General features: G+C 37.1%; 1 protein-coding gene across 1 annotated transcript in view; it reads right to left on the minus strand.

Annotated features, from left to right (window-relative positions):
• Positions 1-22074, minus strand: part of IPMK (inositol polyphosphate multikinase) — a 42450-nt gene extending 20376 nt beyond the window's left edge. Inside the window, exons 1-3 of the mRNA XM_032423719.1 lie at positions 21534-22074; positions 9418-9503; positions 3483-3579 (exon numbers count right to left, since the gene is read on the minus strand). Of these exons, the coding sequence (XP_032279610.1) occupies positions 3483-3579; positions 9418-9503; positions 21534-21723 (373 nt within the window). The 5' untranslated portion in view covers positions 21724-22074. The remainder of the gene's footprint in view (positions 1-3482; positions 3580-9417; positions 9504-21533) is intronic.
• Positions 22075-22575: the final 501 nt, after the last annotated feature.

Below are 22575 nucleotides of genomic sequence, written 5' to 3' on the forward strand. Positions count from 1 at the left end.
AGGAATTAGGAAATCCCCTGAGGCAATTGTTGGTATTACTGAACCATTCTGTACACATATACTTTTTTATTCCTGTCCTTTTCCCCCTTTTATTTACATTTTCTCCTCTCTCCTCTCATTTTCCTCACTTCATCTTCTTATCCCAGTAGCACCAATTTCTCCATTTATAGTCAAATAAGAATATTAGAATTTTCAAGGCCTTCTTACGTAACATGCATCCTCTCAAATCTATATGGTATTATTTTCAATTTTTGGAAGAAAAGGTAGAGCTCAAGAAGGTTAATGAGTTAACCAACTTCATAAAATTCGGAAAAAATCAAGGTAAAAAGCAAGTCTTTTGACTTCAAACTTACTGCTCTTTCTGTTTTAGCATAGATGTCCCTCTATTTAGTACTGAAAACCAAAAAGGTTGTCGACTGCTAGCAGGTCCTTGATTTTTAAATCATATGCTAGTAATTCCAAACTATAAAATGTTATTTTTAATTGAAATACTTCTCTCACCTAGATTCTTTCTGTATACTCTACTTTTCAAAATAATGATGCTGTTTGAGTATGGAGGTTCCTCAAAAAGTTGAAAATAGAGCTACCCTACGACCCAGCAATTGCCCTACTGGATATTTACCCCAAAGATACAAATGTAGGGATCTGAAGCGGCACATGCACCCCAATGTTTATAGCAGCGATGTCCACAATAGCCAAACTATGGAAAGAGCCTAGATGTCCATCAACAGACGAATGGATAAAGAAGATGTGGTATATATATACAATGGAATAAAATCTTGCCATTTGCAACGACATGGATGGAACTAGAGAGTATATGCTAAGCGAAATAAGTCAATCAGAGAAAGATAAGTATCATATGATCTCACTGAAATGAAGAATTTGAGAAACAAGACAGAGGATAAAAGGGAAGGGAGGGAAAAATGAAACAAGATGAAACCAGAGAGGAAGACAAACCATAAGAGACTCTTAATCTCAGGAAACAAACTGAGGGTTGCTGGAGTGGAGGGGGGTGGGAGGGATGGGGTGGTTGGGTGATGGACATTGGGGAGGGTATGTGCTATGGCGAGCGCTGTGAATTGTGTAAGACTGTTGAATCACAGACCTGTACCCCTGAAACAAATAATACATTATATGTTAATAAAAAAATTAAAAGAAAAATAATGATGCTGTTTGCTTAGTTATTCTACCCCTTCCTAACAATGTTTTTAAACTGAGTATTTACTTATCTAGATGTCTAATCTAGTACCATCCTCAGCAACCTTCATTAATCTTTCACTGTCACTTTACTGATAAGTATTGATTTGCTCAAAATTAAACAGCAACCAGTAGCAAAATTTAATGGAATCCAGTTATCTTATGTTACAATGGAAACCTCTACAAAGTAAAGGTGATCATAAAGATTTGTGAAATAATTTAAGTAATGTGCTGATCTGAATCAGGGATATACTGTATATTTGGGATGAAAAGACAAAGAAAGAAAAGAAAGAAGGAAGGGAAAGAGAAAGGAAAGAAAGGAAAAAGAAGAAAGAAAGAAGGAGGGAGGAAGAAAAGAGAAAAGCTCACTCTTTTTTTTTTTTTTTTCATATTACTGAAATACAGGAGAATCCTAAATACCCGGGGAATCATAGATTTACTATTACCTAACTGAGGATACTCAGGGAGATACCATGATTCCCTACAAATGACAGTTCCACACCTAGTAAGTGAGTATTAGAAAAACAACTGATGAACAAGCCCAAGCTGGAGCCCCTTCTCTCCCTGTTCTCAAAATGCAGTTCAAGTACTATCTACAGCAAAAAAAGTGTAGCTTTTTTTTTTTTAACAAGCAAATCACTAAACTCCAACATTGATCTGCATAATAAAAAAACTGGGAGTTGAGCCTAATAATTTACATTTTAACAAGCCTCTGGGTTATTCTCAAACTCAGTCAAGTTTGAAACTCTTCACCCATTCATGAACCTTCTTCAATCATTAAGTAGTCATGCTACTTGTTTACTTAATCCTGTCTGCTCTGTCAAAGGCTTTGAAAAGGCAAATACTCCTTCAAGTATTCATTAAGAAAGAGATGCTGTGCCCTTACATAGATCATTTTGTCCTTTAACCATGAAACTTAGCGGTATTTTTTTAAAAGATTGCAATTTTTTTTTAAGGGGGAGGGGAGCAGAGGCAGAAGGAGAGAGAATCTTAAGCAGGCTCCAAGCCCAGCATGGAGCTCAATCTCACAACCCTGAGATCATGACCTGAAATCAAGAGTCAGATGCTTAACCAACTGAACCACCCAGACACCCCTAAAAGATTGCAATTTAAAGCAAGGAGATACAGAGGGAGTTACGTAAAGAAAATATTTTTCTTGATTTTCCTACTCAAAATGGAAAAAGAAATTGCCCAATAAATTAGGAAAAAAGAACATCTATAAATTAACACAGTATTAAGTACATAGATTTTTGTATTCAATTATAACAAATTGGTCATTAATTTTTTTTAAGACATTTATTTTAAAGAGAGAGAAAGAGTGTGCACATGTGAATGGAGGATGGGGGGGAAAGGGCAGAGGGAGAGGAAGGGAGAGAGGGAGAGAAGCAGACTTCCTGCTGACCACAGAGCCAACAGGGGGCCGGATCTTATGACCCTGAGATCATGACCTAAGCCCATATCAAGAGTTGGACGCTCAACTGACTGAGCCACCCAGGTGCTCCATTGGTCATTAATGTTATACACCATTTAAGAAACTGGGTATGAAAAACAAAAGTAGGGGTGCCTGGGTGGCTCAGCCAGTTAAACATCTGCCTTCAGCTCAGGTCATGATCTCAGGTGTCTGGGATGGAGCTCCCTGCTCAATGGGGAGTCTGCTTCTCCCTCTCCCACTGCTGCCCCCTCCAACCGCTCATGCTCGCTCTCTCACTTTCTCTCTCTCTCTCTCAAAAATCTTAAAAAAAAAAAAAAGTATTAGTAAAATTTCCTTAATGAAGTAGAGAAAAGACTAGAAAGAAAAACACATATATTCTGTCTGTATAAAACTAGGCTTAATTTTATATAAAGCCTTTTAAAGATTTTATTTATTTATTTGAGAGAGAGAGAATGAGAGAGAGAGCACATAAGAGGGGGGAGGGTCAGAGGGAGAAGCAGACTCCCTGCTGAGCAGGGAGCCCGATGCGGGACTTGATCCAGGGACTCCAGGATCATGACCTGAGCCGAAGGCAGTCGCTTAATGAACTGAGCCACCCAGGCGCCCTATATAAAGCCTTTTAAACAGCCACTCTCAGGTCATGATCTCAGGGTCCTGGAATCGAGTCCCACGTCAGGCTCCCCTGCTCAGTGGGGAGTCTGTTTCTCCCTCTGCCTGCCGCTTCCCCTGCTTGTGAACTGTCTCTCTCTCAAAAAAAAAAAGTAAATAAAATCTTAAAAAAAAGTAAAAAAATAAAATAAAAAGCCACTCTCATGAATTAATAGTAAAGGATGAATTTTTAAGAAAAGATTACCGTTCGGTGCAGTGGGAGGCGACCAAATGCCATAATATTTTGGCAAATATTTTCGTAGCTCTAAAAGAATTCCATCAGTACAGTCAGCAGCATAAACCTGAAACAAAGAGAAATATAACATTTGCATGATAGTTTCTTATAATGCTTTACAATTGCCCGACACATTTCTCAAATAAAACAATACTGTTGAATCATAATTTATCTCGTGTGAGTTTCAACTGGAAATACATTTGGAAGCAAAAAAAAAAGATTATTGTGTGTCTCCAACAAAAAAGTATGTATTGTTTAGAGCACATTTTTCTTGGTTATCTAATTCTAGCCTTTCACTGTCCTTGAACTATTTTACAACTAAGTAAGTTGTAGATAAAACTTTCAGCAAATGCAAAATAACTCTTGTCCATAGAAATGTAAATAAATTCTGTCCAGAAGAGGTGCAACTCACTTCCTTCCACCTTCCACCACCCCTCATGGGAGGGCAGAATATATATATTTATTTCAACTTCCCTTTATTCCTTATAAATTTGTGCTTCTTTGGCTTCTCTTTTGAACCAGTTTCAATATCTGCTTGGTTCCCTCATTATACAATGAGTTTAACAAAATCTTTAACATATATTTATTTTATATCTGTAAGGGAGTTATGATTTTTTTTAAAGATTTTATTTATTTGACAGAGAGAGAGAGAACAAGTAGGGGGGGTAGCAGAGGGAGAGGGAGAAGCAGGCTCCCCGCTGAGCAGGGAGCCCAATGCGGGGCTCGATCTCAGGACCCTAGGATCACAACCTGAGCTGAAGGCAGATGCTTAACCAACTGAGCCACCTAGGCACTTGGGAGTTAGGATTTTACCTTTAAAAAATTATCCTTTAACTCAATGTAAGTCTAATTATTGCTCATTTAATTCCTTGATTTATAACCAGTAATAATTCTAGAAAATACTAGAAATGTTCACATATCCTGAACTAGATTCTCAGTTTTTTTCCTAGAAGAGGGCAAGAAAATATTTTTGGTTTAAAAACAACTTGTAAGGCATGTTATCCAATGAATTCTCACAATATGGTCTACCTAATTATCCAAAATCATTAAAGTTCACTGGTATAAAATGCTTACGAAATCTTAGTGTTACAATTCTATTTGTCAAGCCATATTCATGTCAAGTAGTTACACATAAAAACAGAATTCTATAGAATAAACTCAAGTGTGACAGAATCTATGTGATACACTGTATTTCCCAGCTTTCACTATTGAAATGTGAGAAGTGATATTTATTAGTCACTTCTAGACCAAGGTAATTAAGAGAAGGGTATACCTTATCATCCCTTTGTTCCTGGCATAACATCAGTGACGGCAGAGTGTTCATGATGACATAAGAACAGGATGGAGGAACCAAGTATATCTCTATGTACTTGAAGTCCATGATATATTTGTAAGTAAAAAAGATAAAAGAACTGGAAGAGTATATATAAGAGGGAAACTTTCTCTTCTTACTTTAAATATTTTTTGGGGGGGTGATAAAAAAAAAACCTTTCTAACTAGAGAAATGTAGGATAAAATATAATAAACATTTTCTTAAATGCTTAGCTGAGCTCCCAAGGAAGAGAAAAGGAAACTCATAGGGTTCTAAAATAAAGAGGGAACCAAAAGAGTTAAACTGAGCAGTGAAGTTTGGGCTTCATAAAGGTCCACTCTGAAGACTTGAACCAAAGGATCTCTGAATTTAGGGACTCAGCATAGATGAAGACAGAGTTACTATACTGAAACAGGGAGAGTAAATGAAAATCTAACTACTGAAAAGTAAAAACCCTGTCATCCTCTCCCTTCCCCTACCATTACACTCTAAAAATGCTGGGGGCCAAATTAATCAAGAAAAAGATAGAAGCAGCAAATAAACAAGTAATATTAGGAATATAAAAAAAGTCATATATAATCCAACTATATTTTATTATCACATTGACAAAAGATATTAAAAAACTGAATCAGTGGTTAAAAATATATCCCTTCCCAGGGGCACACCGGTAGCTCAGTAGGTTAAGCATCTGATTCTTAGATTCAGCTCAGGTCCTGATCTCATGCCTCATGAGATCAAGCCCTGTGTCCGGCTCCATGTTCAGCAGGAGTCTGCTTTGATAGTCTCTCCCTCTGCCCCTTCTCCTGCTCACACTTTCTCTCTCTCTCAGATAAATAAATAAATCTTAAGAAAAAAATCCTTTTCCAGGAAAGAAGGAACGAAATGAAAAAAAAAAGGATAGGGCAGAAGACATGAACAGACACTTCTCAAAAGAAGACATACAAATGGCTAACAGACACATGAAAAAATGTTCATCATCATTAGCCGTCAGGGAAATTCAAATCAAAACCACACTGAGATACCACCTTACACCAGTTAGAATGGCAAAAATTGACAAGGCAAGAAAACAATTGTTGGAGAGGTTGTGGAGAAAGGGGAACCCTCTTACACTATTGGTGGGAATGCAAGTTGGTACAGCCACTTTGGAAAAAAGTGTGGAGGTTCCTCAAAAAATTAAAAACAGAGCTACCCTATGACCCAGCAATTGCACTACTGGGTATTTACCCCAAAGACACAGAGGTAAGAAGGGCCATATGCACCCCAATGTTCATAGCAGCAATGTCCACAATAGCCAAACTGTGGAAAGAGCCAAGATGCCCTTCAACAGACAAATGGATAAAGATGTGGCCCATATATAAAATGGAATATTACTGAGCCATCAGAAAGAATGAATACCCAACTTTTGCATCAACATGGATGGGACTGGAAGAGATCATGTTAAGTGAAATAAGTCAAGCAGAGAAGAGTCAATTATCATATGGTTTCACTTATTTGTGGCATATAAGGAATAGCATGGAGGACATTAGGAGAAGGAAGGGAAAAATGAAGGGGGGGAATCGGAGGGGGAGACAAACCATGAGAGACTATGGACTCCAAGAAACAAATTGAGGGTTTTAGAGGGGAGGGGGGTGATGGGGTGGGTTAGCCTGGTGATGGGTATTAGGGAGGGTATGTATTGTGTGGAGCACGGGGTGTTATACACAAACAATGAATTATGGAACACTACATAAAAAACTAATGATGTACTGTATGGTGACTAACATAACATAATAAAATAAAAAAAGAAAAAAAGAAAGGAAAAAAGACAGACAGCTGGCTACACTGATGATTTACAGTTAAGTTCTATCAAGCCCTTAAGGAACAAATCCTTATCTGATACAAATTCTTCCATGAAATAGAAAAAGAAATGCCCCTCGGCTCATTTTATGAAGATATAAGAAACCTGATATCAAAACCAGACAAGGAAAATATGTGAAGAAAATAATAATTCAATCTCATTTTTGAGAATAGGTGGAAAAAATATTAAATAAAACACTAGCAAACAAAATTCAGTAATGCATATTATTAAAAAAATTAGGGGCGCCTGGGTGGCTCAGTCGTTAAGCGTCTGCCTTCGGCTCAGGTCATGATCTCAGAGTCCTGGAATCCGGCCCCGCGTCGGGCTCTCTGCTCAGCGGAAAGCCTGCTTCTCCCTCTCCCACTCCCCCTGCTTGTGTTCCCTCTCTCACTGTGTCTCTCTCTGTCAAATAAATAAATAAAATCTTTAAAAAAAAAAAAAAATTAAAAGGACATGTAAAAGTAGGTTTTACTCCAAAAATGAAAGGTGATAATAGATTAGAAATCTATTATGGTATTTACATCAACAGATTAAAAGAGGAAACTCATAAAATTATTTCAATAGATACAGAAAAGATAGCCGAAAAATATTCAATACCCATTCATGTCTTAAAAAGTTTCTTGAAATAAAAATAGAAAGGATGCTGTGTATCTTTCCCTTTTTCCAAGAAGCTAACTTTAATCAACTGCATCAGTGGTCATCTCTTGTCCTCCTGCCGTTGTCTCTTAATGGTACAAGACAGTGGACGGTAGGAAAAGGGTTAAGGTCAGGTTATTTACTTCTCTAATTCCCTCCTTCTCAGTTCATACCTTCTTGTAAAGTTACCTTCCCTGAGTTCTAGTTACCACTCCCTTTCTTTGCCCTTTCAGGCCCAGGGATGGTATAGCATTATCTCTTGCAGGTGGCCTTAAACTGTGACCACACCTTTGTAAACAGTCCTTTTATTAAACTGACACAGGGCACCATTTGTTTCTTGACAGAGTCTTGACTCACACAGAAGGCAATTTCCTTAACCTGGGAAGAAGTATCTATCAAAGAAACAAGAGAGAAAGCCATACTTAAAAGGAGAAATATTAGAAGCACTTCCGTGAAATGAGAGGAAGATACCCTCCCTCCCATCATTGCTTCTATTCATCAATGAACTGGAAGTACTTGAAAGAAATATATGGATTCAAAAGAACAACAACAACAAAAAACCCTTCCAATCACAGTAGCTTTAACTGTCTACATAGGAAACAATTAGAACTGTTAGAGTTCAATAAGATAAAAGAAATACAAATATCTATTTCATTCCTGTATATTAGCAATCATTGGGAAACTTAATTCAAAAAAATATTATTTACAATAGAAACAAAAAATGAGGTACCAAGAATAAATTGAACAAATTACATACAAGACTTTTACAGAATATAAAATACATTCTTCAAAAAAGAGGCTATGTGTAGCAGTTAAAAGCACATATTCAAGAGCTAGACTGCATACATTCAAATCCAGGGACCATCATTAACTATTTGAATGATCTTGATCAGATTATTTCAACTAATCATGCCTTCATATGCACATATATAAAATGAGGATAATATAGTACCTAACTCACAGGTTTTTGTGAGGATCAAACAAGTTAATACTGGAAAAGCATTTATAGTAGTACTTGTTTTTTGTTTTGGCTTGTACTTGTTGTCTCTAAAATAAGTAAATAAATCTTTAAAAGAAAAAAGAACACTATGCTAAACAAAACAAGCTAGCATATTGTATAACTCCATTTATACGAAATATCCTGAATAGGTAAATCCATAGAAAGCAGATTAATGGTTGCCAGGGATGGCTTAACAGGTAAAAGGTTTTCTTTTGTGTGATGAAAATGTTTTGTAACTAGACAGAGTTGATGGGTTGAAAACACTGTGAATGTACTAAAAAGTATTCCTAGTCATAGAGTTAATTAGATGTTAAGTATGCCCTTTCCCCCTCCCCAAATTTGGAGATTCACAGTACACATTAGCATATTTAAGGTTCCAAAACAATCCTGTAGTAAAAATAAAAACACTTATTTAAACTCAGCACTTCTGAGAAATACAAATGGGCTCTCAGTTAAGGGGTTTTTAAACTGTAGGTCAAAATCCATTAATTAAAATCAATTTAGCAGCTCAGAATAAGGATCTTTCAAAAATGAAGTAGAGGAGCGTCTGGGTGGCTCAGTCGTTAAGCGTCTGCCTTCGGCTCAGGTCATGATCCCGGGGTCCTGGGATCGAGCCCCGCATCAGGCTCCCTGCTCTGCGGGAGGCCTGCTTCTCCCTCTCCCACTCCCCCTGCTTGTGTTCCCTCTCTTGCTATGTCTCTGTCAAATAAATAATAATAATAAAAAAAAATGAAGTAGAGTAGGGGCACCTGGATGGCTTAGTCAGTTGGGCTGCTGACTCTTGATTTCAGCTCAGGTCATGATCTCAGGGTCATGATGGAGCCCCAAGTTGGGCTCCTCACTCACGGGAGTCTGTTAGAGATCCTCTCCCTCTGCCCTTCCCTCTCCCCCTGCTCATGTGCACGTGCTCTCTAAAATAAATAAATAAAATTTAAAAAATGAAGTACAGTGGGAAAATACTAGACTGTATCAATAAAGATAAGCACTGTATTCCATAAAGCTTTTGTTTCAGTCACATAAACAATACACCAGGACATGCTGTCAAATGTATTTCTTACCTACTCATCAGAAACTATGAAAAACTCTTTGAATACAATGAAACAAATCTTACCTTACTTACCATATTATAGAATTCCAGCTCCCTTGGACCCCTTGGAGGTGGCTGTAACTGTTTCAAAACTGTGCCATCTGGATGTTGCAGGATGCCTACAAAACAAAAATCAGCTATTTTTTAATGCGTCGATAATAGTATACCTTGCATCACAGGGTTAGATGTGTTCCTAAAGTTACAGATAAACCACTTTCATAAAAATTTTAACATTTAACCAATACATTTCAGTGCTTATTATACGCAAAGCACCAGAAAACAAACTCTGAAGTGTGGTTTTATTGTCTCAAACTACTATTCCCCTTAGAGCCCGCTCAGACTTTCTAATAAATTTAGAATGTATTTCTAAATTTTATAGAAATTCTTCAGTAATGGTCTTCAGGGAGAAAGTAATTTATAGTTAAACAAGAAGTTAAAAGCAGTAGTGTAAACTGATTCCACTCTTGTAAACAGAAAAAAACATACATGTTAAAAGTGGTACTATATGAACTTCCTATTTTGTAACTTTTTTATAAGTTTCTCTCATTTACTACAAGAAAGCAACTAAAAATTTTTCCTGATTCAAATGCATAGCCACTGGGAAAAGTGGGGACTGAAATCAGACACCAAGCCTGAAGCAGGAAGGGGCAACTTCTCATAATCAGCCCACTCAAAGGAGCAGCCTTTTCCTAAAGCCATCACATATGTACTAGCACTGGCTGTGTCCCTACACCATGAAGACTGATTACCAAATTTATATGTTAAAACCTTAAATTTTCAAATACTGAGATTTCACAAAATCATGTGTTAGAACACAATAGGACTCAAATAAGTATCATAAGGAGAAAAGAGAATAGGTCAGAAAAAATTTCTGGACTTCTACTTTCACCTAAGATACAGAAACCTAAAAACCCCATCCTAAGACTCAGGGTCATAGGGCCTACCTAATATTGAAGCTGGACCAAGACAACAAGAAACACCTCCTACAGCCTTGCATCAGGCTAGTAATCACCAAGTAATAAGCAACAGTAATCTACATTTGGAGAAAAGGCATGAACATGGAGAAAAACTATCTCTGAAGCATGAGTGCACGAGGAAGACATAAAGCAGAGGGTTAAACAGGAATGTTGAGAAAAATCCTCTGGCAAATCAACCCCACTCTAAACAAAAGATTACAAAAGAAAAATTTCAAGCCTGTGGTGCACTGAAGGTGTTATTAGTCTGCTCCAGCTTCCATAACAAAATACTGTAGACCAAGTGGCTTAAACAACAAAAATTTATTTTCTCACAATTCTAGAGGCTAGAAGTCACAGATCAAGATGACAGCCTATTCAGCTCCTGGTGCGAGTTTTCTTCCGGGCTTGTAGACAGCTGCCTTCTCATTTTGTCCACACATGGTGGAGACAGTGACAGAGAAAAGATATTCTCTCATGTCTCTTTTTATAAGGACACTCATCCTTTTGGATCAGGCCCACCCTTATGCCCTCATTAATCTTAATTACTTCCATAAAGACCCTCTCCAAATACAATCATATTGAAGGTTGTTCTTTCAGTGTATGAATTTGGGGCAACACAACATACAGTTCATAACAGAAAGTAAGTATAACAACAAAATTCAAACTTGGCTCTATTCCTGACTAGATTGGCTCAATCACCAACACTAACTGCCTAGCAGAAGAGGTGCATTCATTTTGGTCATAAATACTGTTTGCCTTCAGTCTCACATGTGATGTCCAGAATTTAATACAAAATTACAAGACATATGAAAAGGCAAGGGAAAAAAACACTACCAAAAGAAGATGCAACATACAGAACAGTTTCAGAGATGACACAAATGTCAAAATTATCAAAGGAACTTAAAATAACCACAACTAACATGTTAAAGATTATAATAGAAAAGGTAAATAACATACAAGCAATGATGGGGAATTTTAGCACAGAAATTATAAGGGTCAAACGGAATGTTAGAAGTGAAAAAGGGAGTGGCACCTGGGTGGCTTAGTCCGTTAAGTGTCTGCCTTCAGCTCAGGTCATGATCCCAGTGTCCTGGGATCCAGTCCCACACCAGGCTCCCTGCTCAGTGGGGAGTCTGCTCCCCTCTCTCCCTCTGCCCCTCCCCTGGCTTGTGCTCTCTCCTCTCTTGCTCACTCTCTCTCTCAAAGAAATAAATTAATTAAATTTTAAAAAAAGAAATGAAAAAGAGAGTTAAGAGGCAAAAACATGCTTTCTATGCGCTAATCAGTACACAAAATATAGAAGAGGAAGGAATCAGGGAATTTGATGACAGGTTAACAGAAATTACCCAAACTGAAACACAAACAGGAAAAAAAAAAAGAGTGGAAAAAATTAGAAGAGAGCATCTAAGATCTGTGGAATAATATCAAACATTTAAGATAACTATTAGAATCCTAGAAAAAATAAAAGGCACACTCATGTTCACTGCAGCCATTATTCACAATAGCTAATAAGTGGAAGTAACCTAAATGTCCATCAACAGATGAAAAATTTAAAAAATGTAGTATATACGTATAATGGAATATTTTTCAGCCTTAAAAAAAATTCTTCATTCGGAACCTTGAGGGCATATGTTACGTGAAATGAGACAGTCACAGAAGTACAAATACTGCATGATTCCACTTATATAAGGTATCTAAAGTAGTCAAACTCTTAGAAACAGCAATTACAATGCTGGTTTCCAGGTCCTACAGGGAGGGAGAGGGGGATTTGTTGTTCAAGAAATATAGAGTTTCACTTTTGCAAGATGAAAAAGTTCTAAGAGATACGTTGCACAAAAATGTTTGTATAGTTAACACTACTACAAAGTATACTTAAAATGATTACTATGGTAAATTTAATGTTGTGTGTTTTACCACAATGAAAAAATTATGTAGTTAGATTACAACTATGTAAAATAAATCATGTTAAAATTTCTATCTGTGGTTTGAACATTCTAGGTAATTTTTACTTCTTTTGTAACTTTTTCCAGAAGTTTCTATGATAAACACACTGCTTTTACTATTAGAAAAAATACATGACATGAGAAATTCAAATATGTTAAAATGATTACATATTCTATATAATCTCAATTATGTAAACAAGTTATTGAAAAAGATGAAGGGAAAAAATTTTTAAATGACAGAAAGGGTAGGAGGAAATACTTGACAAGACAATGTCTAAAATGTTCTAAAACTAATGAAAAACCTAAAAACACAGAGCCAGGGAATTCTAAATAGGATAGAAAATACAAACTCCTAGACATTTTAAATATAAAGACACAGATGAGTTAAAAATAAAAGGATGGGAAAAAAGACTACACTAGCAAGTACCATTCATAAGAAAGTTAACATATTACCATATATCAGACTATGTTAATATTAGACATAGAACTCAAGAAAAAGGAATGTTATCTCATGTAAAAAGGGACATTTCATAATGATAAGTCAATTCATTTAGACACAGCAATCTTAAATGTGTGTACCTAATAAGAGCTGCAAAATACATGAAATAAAAACTGACAGAACTGAGAAGACAGACAAACATGCACTCTCTCAATAATTGATAAAACAAGCATACAAAACATTAATAGTGACACATAAAACCAAACAACAGTATCAAACAACTTAACCACACTGACACTTACAGAATGCTCTATCTAACAGAATATACATTTTTTCATGTACAAATGGAACATTTACCAAGATTGACCATGTACTGAATAAATTTAAAAGGATTGAATATTCTCTGCCCATAATGGAAATAACAAGATATTTGGGAAAATACCAAATAGATGAGAAGTAAACACACTTGTAATTAATCCATGGATCAAAATTCACAAGGGAAATTAAAAAATAGTTTTAACTAAATGATAATGAAAACTAACATAACAAAATTTGTGAAATGCACCTGAAGTACTGCTTAGTACTTACAGGAAAATGAGTAGTTTTAAATGCTTGTATTAGAAAAAAGAAAAAAAAAAAAGGTTCCAACTTAAGATGCTAGGAAAAAGTAATATATTAACCCAAAATAAGTGGAAAGACTGGAGCGAATAAAAACAAAAACAGTAAGAATGGACAGCAGAAAAAAAAAAAAATCAATGAAAAAGTTTCTCTGAGATCAATAAAACTGATAAAACTCTAGCTAGATGGATCAAGAAAAAAACATAAATTCATTATTAAGAATAAATGAAAGATGGGATATCACTATAAATGCTATAATAAGCATTAAAGGCATAAGACCATTATGAACTTCATACCAATAAATCCAACTTAAATAAAACGAATAAATGCCTTTACACATAAATTATTAAAACACAAAAAGTAGAAAATCTGAGTTGCCCCATGTCCATGAAGAACACTAAATTCATAATTTTAAATATCTTGAGATAATTGAGATAATTATAGATAATAATCCAACTTAAATAAAACGAATAAATTCCTTTACACATAAATTATTAAAACACAAGAAGTAGAAAATCTGAGTTGCCCTATGTCCATGAAGAACACTAAATTCATAATTTTAAATATCTTGAGATAATTGTAGAAAATGGGTTCAACAGTAAATTCTATGAAACATTTACAGAAAAAGGTAACAGCACTCTTACCAAATTTTTTCAGAAAACAGGAAAGTGGGGAACATTTCCCCACTAATTTTATGAAACCAGCATATTTTTTTTAAAAACCCCAACAAAGACTTAAACAAAAATTATAGACAATTATCTCAAATGAACATAGTCATAAAAATATTTAATGAAACATCAGTAAACCTAATCCAGCAATATATACAGGATAATTTATCATGACCATGTGGACTAATTCCAGGAAAGCAAAGTTGGTTTAAATATTTCAATATGAGTAAATATATTGATGTTTTGGGTAAGACAGAATTCTCAATGAGAAAGAAGAGATATATAAATATAGAACAGGGGAAGGTAAAGAACAACCCTGTGGTATTAGGTTTAAATTATAGGTATAAGTATGAACCCAACTTTTAAAAAATGTGAAATTCTGTATATTTTTTTTTTTTTAGATTTTATTTATTTGTCAGAGAGATAGAGCACAAGCAGGGGGAGCGGCAGGCAGAGGAAGAGGGAGAAGCAGGCTCCCCGCTGAGCAGGGAGCCTGATGTGGGACCTCGATCCCAGGACCCTGAGATCATGACCTGAGCCTAAGGTAGACACTTAACCAACTGAGCCACCCAGGTGTCCCTGAAATTACAGATTTCTTAGTCTAATCTGCTGAAAGGACAAACAGCAACCACACCCAAGGAGCAATGAGTATACCTGGTGCCCATACTTTGGTTTTTAAATACCATTTATCCCTAAAGGAACCAGGTTCTTGAAGAAAAATAAGCTTGTTCCAGGGCTGGAACAGAGAAAGTACAAGATAAACACAGAACATCTTTTTATGCTGAAACTGAGAAAACGCTTTAAAAGAAAAATGGGAAATGCTGAAAAGATCAAGGAGCCAGCTTAAAGAAGCTCCCACTGCCCAAATTTGGGACAATCTGAGCATCAAAATAAGCAGTAACAATAATGGATAAGACCCATCGACTGAAGTCTTCAAAATCCTTATGATGAAAGAAAGCAAGAGAGAGAAGTGAAATCTACAATTCCCTAAAGTAGAATGCCAACTAACAAATTTAACAGGAATGACAGAGTTAGAAATCAGTAGTTTCAATTCATACAGTGAACTGAACTACCATTTTGCAACTACCATAGTAGTAGGTTGGTCAAATACTGTCAATGGATGTTTGTAATGCTGGGTGAAAACTCTGATGAGGAGCAGGATTTTAACAGTGTCAAATAGTCTCTTTATTCCTCTCAAATTACTTAATTATAATAGGAAAAATGAAAACTTTACAGTGGAAAACTTGGAACGTATCACCTAACCAGGTGATCAAAGTCATGTAACCAGTAATGCAACTGACATCCTGTGCTTAATGATATCATGCTTCAAGAACACAATACAACGCATACAGTATTCTGACCAAAAATGCATTAATCTGAATCTAATCATAGGAATCTGACAAATATAAAAGATATTCTAAAAAAGCCATGCTTATACTCTTCAAATATTTCATAGTTATGAAATATAAAGAAAAAAATGAAAAACTGCTCCAAATGACAGGTAACTAAAGAGTCCTAACAACTAAATGCAGCGTGCAGTCTTGGATGGGGGGGGGGTTATTGCTATGAAGGATATTACAGAAAAAAATAACAAAAGCCTAATGTTAAATATTCTCAATTTGATCATTTTACCATGGTTAGGTAAGAAAATGTTCTCATTTTTAGGAGTTACTTAATTATTTAGAGGAAAAGGGGTCATGATGTCTGCAATTTAATCTTAAGTGGTTCTGCAAAATCATTATCAAGTATAGAGAGTGATAAAGCAAATGTGGCAAAATATTAATAACAGGTAAACCTGGGTGAATGGTGTACATTAGTTGATTATACTATTCTTGCAACTTTTAAGTTTGAAATTTTTCCAAAATAAAATAAAAATTCTTTAAAAAAAGGCAGTACAATTTACAGTAGCATCAAATACTTAGGGAAAATCTAGTGATTGCTGTGTAAGATCTCTACACTGAAAACTATGACTAAGAGAAATTTAAGAAGGCCTAAATAAATGGAAAGATCTACTAGGTTCATGTATTGGAAGACACAAGTATTATAGAGAAATCAATTTTCACTGAAGCACCCTAAAGACTCAAAGCAGACACAAAAATCTCAATTTTCTTGGGAAAAATTACAAGTTGATTTAAAATCTATATGGAAATGCAAAGGACCAGAAATCATCTCAAAAAAGAGAACAGGATGCTTACATTACCATACATCAAGATTCAAGTCCTCACTGAATTAAGACAATGAGATATTACTGCTATGATAAACAAATCAATGAAAATAAATACAAGTCCAAAAGCAAATCCAGGAAACTGAAAAAACTGGGGTATATATGCACATTGGAGTACAACTGAGCTGTTAAAAAGGATGAGGAAGCACTCTATGAATTGAAACCACTGATTTCTAAGATAAGTTTAAAATGTGAAGTGCAAAACAGTATATATAGCATACTACTTTTTGTGTCAGAAAGAAAGAAAAATATGAAAATTTATTTAGATCTGCTTATTTTTGCAACAAGTAACTTAGCAAGGATAAATCAGAAAACAATGAAATTGGTTACCTACAGGGGATGTTGAGAAATGGGTGAAGTGACAGAGAATGGCGTGACACTTCTGATACACCTCTCTGTAAAGTTTTGAGTTTTGGAAGCATGTTAATTTTATAAGCATTCAAAAATATATAATTAAATAAAAATGAAAGGAGGGAACTGAACTTAAACAGAAATGAATCCAACTGCTTTTCAAATAAATAATATTACCTTAGAGAAGAGGGGGTAAAAATAACCAAACCAAACCAAACCAAACGAAATCCAAAAAACCGTAATCCAATAGCTTTTGAAGAGTTCCCAACCACATACCCTTAGTATAAGGGAATCTCTCTTGAATTCTTTATTCTAGGTTTGTTTTCTGCAGTAGCACGGGTATAGAAATTCTGAAAATTACAGGAACAAGCAAAACAAACAAGCAAACCAAAAAACCCACACACACAAAAAACATTAACAATGTTGGGAGCCAGGGTTCTCACTGAGGTAGATGGGAAATACAAATTTAGAATCAGGAAAGGAAAGGAAAGGAAGAACTCTGTGGTGCTGGAATGAAATCGGAAATATCAGTATGAAATTATGATTTCTAAATATTTATACATTCTTCTCAGTTATGTTCTTTGAAAAGGCCAGGAAGCAATAACACTCCAATGGTAATAAGCACATCTAGCACCCAGATCTTGGTTTCAAAATACCATTTTCCACTGAAAATGAACCAGGGCTTCTGGGAGCAATTGCTGGTTCTAGAGTTGGGAAAGGAAAGTGTAAGTCTAAAATAACTTGTGACAGAAAGGAAGGAAGTGCTCCCACTCACCAAATCTGGGACAATTTGAACACCAAAATAAATATGTTCTATAATGGGTCATAACACTTTATAAAATAAGAATCCATGGGTCCAAACTATTAATAAAAAAGGAAATATATAGGAGTAAAGGGAGGGCTATTTCTTAGAATGCTGACTGTTAAATAGAGGTAGTGATAGAACTGGGGAGAAAAATCACAATTTTTCAACTTTCAGAGTAAAGACTGCTTCAGGCAAAAATTATCAATAAATGCCAAATCTAGGGGTAAAGTGTGATGAGGATCTGGATATATCCATGATCTCAAAGTGTCTCTCCACAAACAGCTTATTAGTTGCAAAGTGAAAAATATTAACTACATACTGGAGAAGCCAGGCCACAACTGGACCAGATGATCAAAATTAATATCACTAATAATGGGCAGATGGACACTGTAGGCCTCCAGATGTGATACCTTGAGGAGAACACACTTGTATAATCCAGTCAGAAATGCATCACCAGAATCTTACCATAACAACCCATCAGAAATCCAAATTAAAGAATATTTCATAAAATAACTAGCCTGTACTCTTAAAAAATGACAATGTCATAGAAGATAAAGGCTGAGGAGCTGTTACAAATTAAAGGATTCTAAGAGACATGACAACTAAATGCAATAAATGATCCTGAACTAAATCCTGGACTGAGAAAAACAAATATGACAAAAGCCATTATTGGAACAGCTGACAAAATTAGAATATGGATTATAGATTAGATAAAAGCATTGTATCACTGTTAAATTTCCTATATTTGATAAATGTGCCATGGTTACAGAAATACACACTGACGTATTACTGTTTAAAGGGACAAGATATATGCAACCTATCCTCAAATAGTTCCCCCAAAATAAATAATATGCATAGAGAAAGAAATTCCACAAAATGTTAAGTTCTCTGTATTGTCCTTGCAACTTTTCTGTAAGTCTGAAATTATTTTAAGTCAATTAGTTTCAGAACATATTTAATAAAATAGACCACAGCCAAAATAGATAACACCAGTTTAAATCCTTCTTTTACCCAGACTACCTCATTTCTATATACTTAGTTAGATCAGGAAACACACACCAGATTCCAACTATTTGTTTGAAACTTTAAGGAATTTTGAAAGAAATTAATGGTACATGTTAAATAATAAAACAAAAAAAGGATTTCATGCTAACTTTGGTGAGCTTTGGGAATTTAAATCGACCGCAACCACACTTTTGTGAAACCTCCCTATAGAAAATGTTGCACAATGTGTAAGGTATACTATAATGTAAAAAAATGTTTAATACATTTATAATAGCAAAAAAATAGTGAAAATATAAAAATCTACCACTAGAGGAATAGTTAAATTGTGACAGATTCACACTATGGAATACAACAGTTTTTTAAAAATTGAAGTGTATTATGAATACAAAAATATGGATATACTACATAATATAGAATGAAAACAAAAAGTTGCTGATATACCTATTTGTACAAAAAATTAGAGTTCTGTTATATGTGCCCAGAAACAAAAACCTGAGAGGATGCACCAGGAATAGTTACCAGTGACTATCTTTGGGAGAGGGAGAGTAGGTGGATGGGTACTATTATACTGTTTGAATTTTTTTCCTAAAAGATTATGTACTACTTTTACAATTAAAAAAAAACCAAACTTTGTATTCTTAGAACTAAAACTGAAATCATATTTCAGTGAAGAAAACAAAATATAACACTCATAGCAGAATATTCTTATTACTCAACTATAACAAGATCTATTTTTATGTTCAAGCACCTTTGTGCAATTGGTTCCATGTTTTTAATTTTTAATTTAACAAAGCCAACAACTCCTTTTTGGAAACAGGTATGATAGATATCAATCCGAAATTGAAAAACTCTTACTTAATGACAGTAAGAAAAAATTTAAAAAGCAAAACAAATAACCACACAATGTCTCTAAGAAAATTTATTCTGAGAATTTCAGTTGACAGCCAAACCAAAGTATATTCTACATAATGTACTTTACAACTGTAAGTGATTTATGATAGACATAATAAATTTCTGAACTTTGAATTACTGACCATTTGTTATCCATTTTATGAATAGGTAAGATTATCATCATTCAGGTGTCCTTTCATTAACAATTATGCTAGGTTGTGTAAATAACTATGAATTAAATTCAACAAAATATGTATTAGGTTGCTAGCACAATATGTTTGAGGCATTGTGCAGTAGTGATACAAAGACAATCCCTAGTCAAGAGTCTCTTACAAAATTTTTAAAAAAAGCTTATTTTAAATTGAATGCAATAATAAATAAAATTAAGGACTTTGTTTAGAATCTCAACTACTCCTTCAATTAGGTAATTTGGGTGAGAAATTAACACTTTCAGCCACTGTTGCAATGTGGTATAGTCACATTTAGAGTACATTTGTGAATAGGCTATTACATATTTTGATAAGCAGTGGTTACACTCTCAAATGACAATCACCATTGAGATTGTGTTTATGCTGGGATTTTTTGTTTATGAGTCGATCTCTAGGAACCCTTAGGGAAATTTTTTTTAAGCTTCTAGAATATTATTAGGAATATTATCATTACAATTCATTAAAATAAATCAATAGGTATGCAATATAAATCTACTAACAGTAAGTCCACTACTCTCTCAAACTTTCATTACCAGAAGAGACACACACAAGAATGTGTCTATGTTAAGCATCTTAAGAACGCTGGTTCCTTACATCTAGGCTAAGCACCTTGAGAACTATATTTGTTTCCTTGCCTGTGTGTACTAAAAGAACTGTCAATTTTCACTCTTTCAACATTTCCCAGTTTAACTAAGCCCCAACCCCTGTACAAGGCTATGAGGATAAACAGATTTGGTCTCTAACTTAAAGGAACTCACAATTCGGTGGGGACAAAGGCACACAGTCTTCATGACATCATCATTAACACCTAACTTTCACCATGAGAAAAGAAAGGTAAAGATAAAAGCAGTGAGAAATGTTGCTCTTTGAGAAATAACATACATACACAGATTCAAACAAATACTCATCCATTTTGAAAAATCCTTGTTCGATGAGTTATCTGCAAGAACAATACACGGTGGAAAAATACAGTGGTCTGAGGCAGGACCCTTGGTTTCCTGATTCTAACACAGTAGCGGTGGGAGTTCAGGCTTGTCACTTTAACCGGGCTTGGCCTCAGTTACTCTTCTAAAAATACCAGTATTATCTTACTACCCTAAGCCCGAATCATTTTACTAGCATAAGCCAAACTGTATCTAGTGGTTTCCAAGTCTAAGATCTGTACTACTCACATACTCGTACATCAGATTCCCCAAGTAAAAATCATGGCCCGGAGAACCAGTGTGAGTAAGCTAGGTGAATTATGGTTCCTAAACTCAACTTTTACATCACCAAGAGAATCAACTGCGATAGGTCCTGTATTGTGCTTTGAACGTGGTAGGCTCACAAAGTGTGTTACACAGGCCATGACACAGTCTTAAAAAGATAATCAAGAATAACTGAATGTCTTAACCGTGTACCTTCCTAGTATAACAGCAGGGTATATTTCCTACCATGAATTCGAGTTTCTGCACTACCGGAACCACGCCTCCTGAAAAACCCAGGAGATGCCAGAAAAACCTCTCAAGGGAATAGGGAGAAAGATCCTGGATAAGCCAAGACTAGCGTTCCCAATAAATAAATAAGTGAAATAAGCCCTATGTCTTTTCTTCCCCTCCAGCTATGCAGCTGCACACAGAAGAGAAGCACTAGATTAGCATCATCTGCATTTCATTCCTTTCCTTGTGCAATAGCTACCCGCCTATAATAAACAGACCTTGTGCTCAAGGGAGAATTTACTTCCCCGTCCAGTAAGTTCCTATTTTTCACTAACAACGCAGTCTGCAATCAACAACCACTCTCCTGGGGAGACCAGGCACTCCTCTCCCCGCCACCTCCTGCTGCTGGCCTGACGCCCCCCACCCTAGAAATCTCCCCCCTTTCGAGCCTCTGCTGCATGGGTCGCGAGGCTCTGGGGGACAGCGGAAGAGGCCTGGGTGCTGTGCGCAGACCGGAGGGGAGTCCAGCCCAGCCCAGCCCGTGAGCGCCAAGCTGCCTCGGCCGGCCGGGGGCTCCCAAAGGCGGAAGGGGAGCCGCGAGCCCCACGCCACCCCCACTTACCCACTTTGTCCTTCCCGTACATGTGCCCGGCCACCTGATGCGAGAGGGGCACGCAGCCGTTGAGGAAGCAGAGCCTGCCGCCTGCCGGCTTCGGGGTGCCCTCGGGGGGGGCTTCGCTCACCGGTGGGGTCCGCATTTCTGGGGGCCCGGGCGCCTCGAGTCGGAGGGGGGATGGCGGCTCCGTTGCCATAACGGAGAGCTGAAGCTGAAGCTGTAGCCGCAGCGAGAGCAGGAAAAAAAATAAGGCGGAGGGAGGGGGAGCCGGAGAACCCGAGGGTCGCTCAGGCTCGGCCGCAAGGAGGCCCGGGGGTTCCCGCGGCTGGTGCCCGTTGAGGCCCGGGAAGGGGGCCCATGACGCCGCGGAGGCGCGGGCGCTCCCCTACCCAACTCTCGGCGGAGCGCGGCTCCCGACTCCCGCTGCTCTGCCGAGGCGGCTACCGTTGCCGGCGCAGCCCTGGAGACGGAACCGAGCCGAGGAGCGGCGGCGGCGGCGCCCCGCGCTCCCAGGGGCCCTGACGGCGACGGCGGCCCCACCTCCTGCGCCCCCGCCCCCTCCCGCCGTCCTCCAGTCCCCTCAGCTGCCGGGCGCGTTAGCGCCGCCTGCACCGCCGCAGCAGCCGCGAGCTTCCGACTGCGCGACCCACGGCCGCCGCGCTACTGAGCATGCCCAGAGGCTGCCCGACGGGACCCCCTGCAGTGGGGCGGGAGCTTGGCGCAGTCAGCGGGAGCTGAAGGCTACCGGATAGGGCAAGCGCACTCGCGGTCTTTCTCACCCCAGCCCTGAGCTGGCTTTACAATGCCAGCAGGGCTGTTGTAGCTTCATTCATTCAGAGGGCGTTTCAGCTCTTCCTGGGGTGCGGCTCAGAGACTCCAGGGGCTTCCAGTTGTGAGGAGCAATCAGTCACGTGTTGAGAGTTGGGAGGCCGTAGTGCCAAGCATGGCTTGGGAGGCTTCCCTGCAATCAACTCCCTCCAACTCCCACCCCGCATAGAAACAATAAGAGTAAAAACAAGAAGCTTCTTAGAAAATACACCTTCCAAAA

This window comes from Phoca vitulina, unplaced genomic scaffold, assembly GCF_004348235.1.
Source record: "Phoca vitulina isolate PV1807 unplaced genomic scaffold, GSC_HSeal_1.0 scaffold29, whole genome shotgun sequence".
Lineage (NCBI taxonomy): Eukaryota > Metazoa > Chordata > Mammalia > Carnivora > Phocidae > Phoca > Phoca vitulina.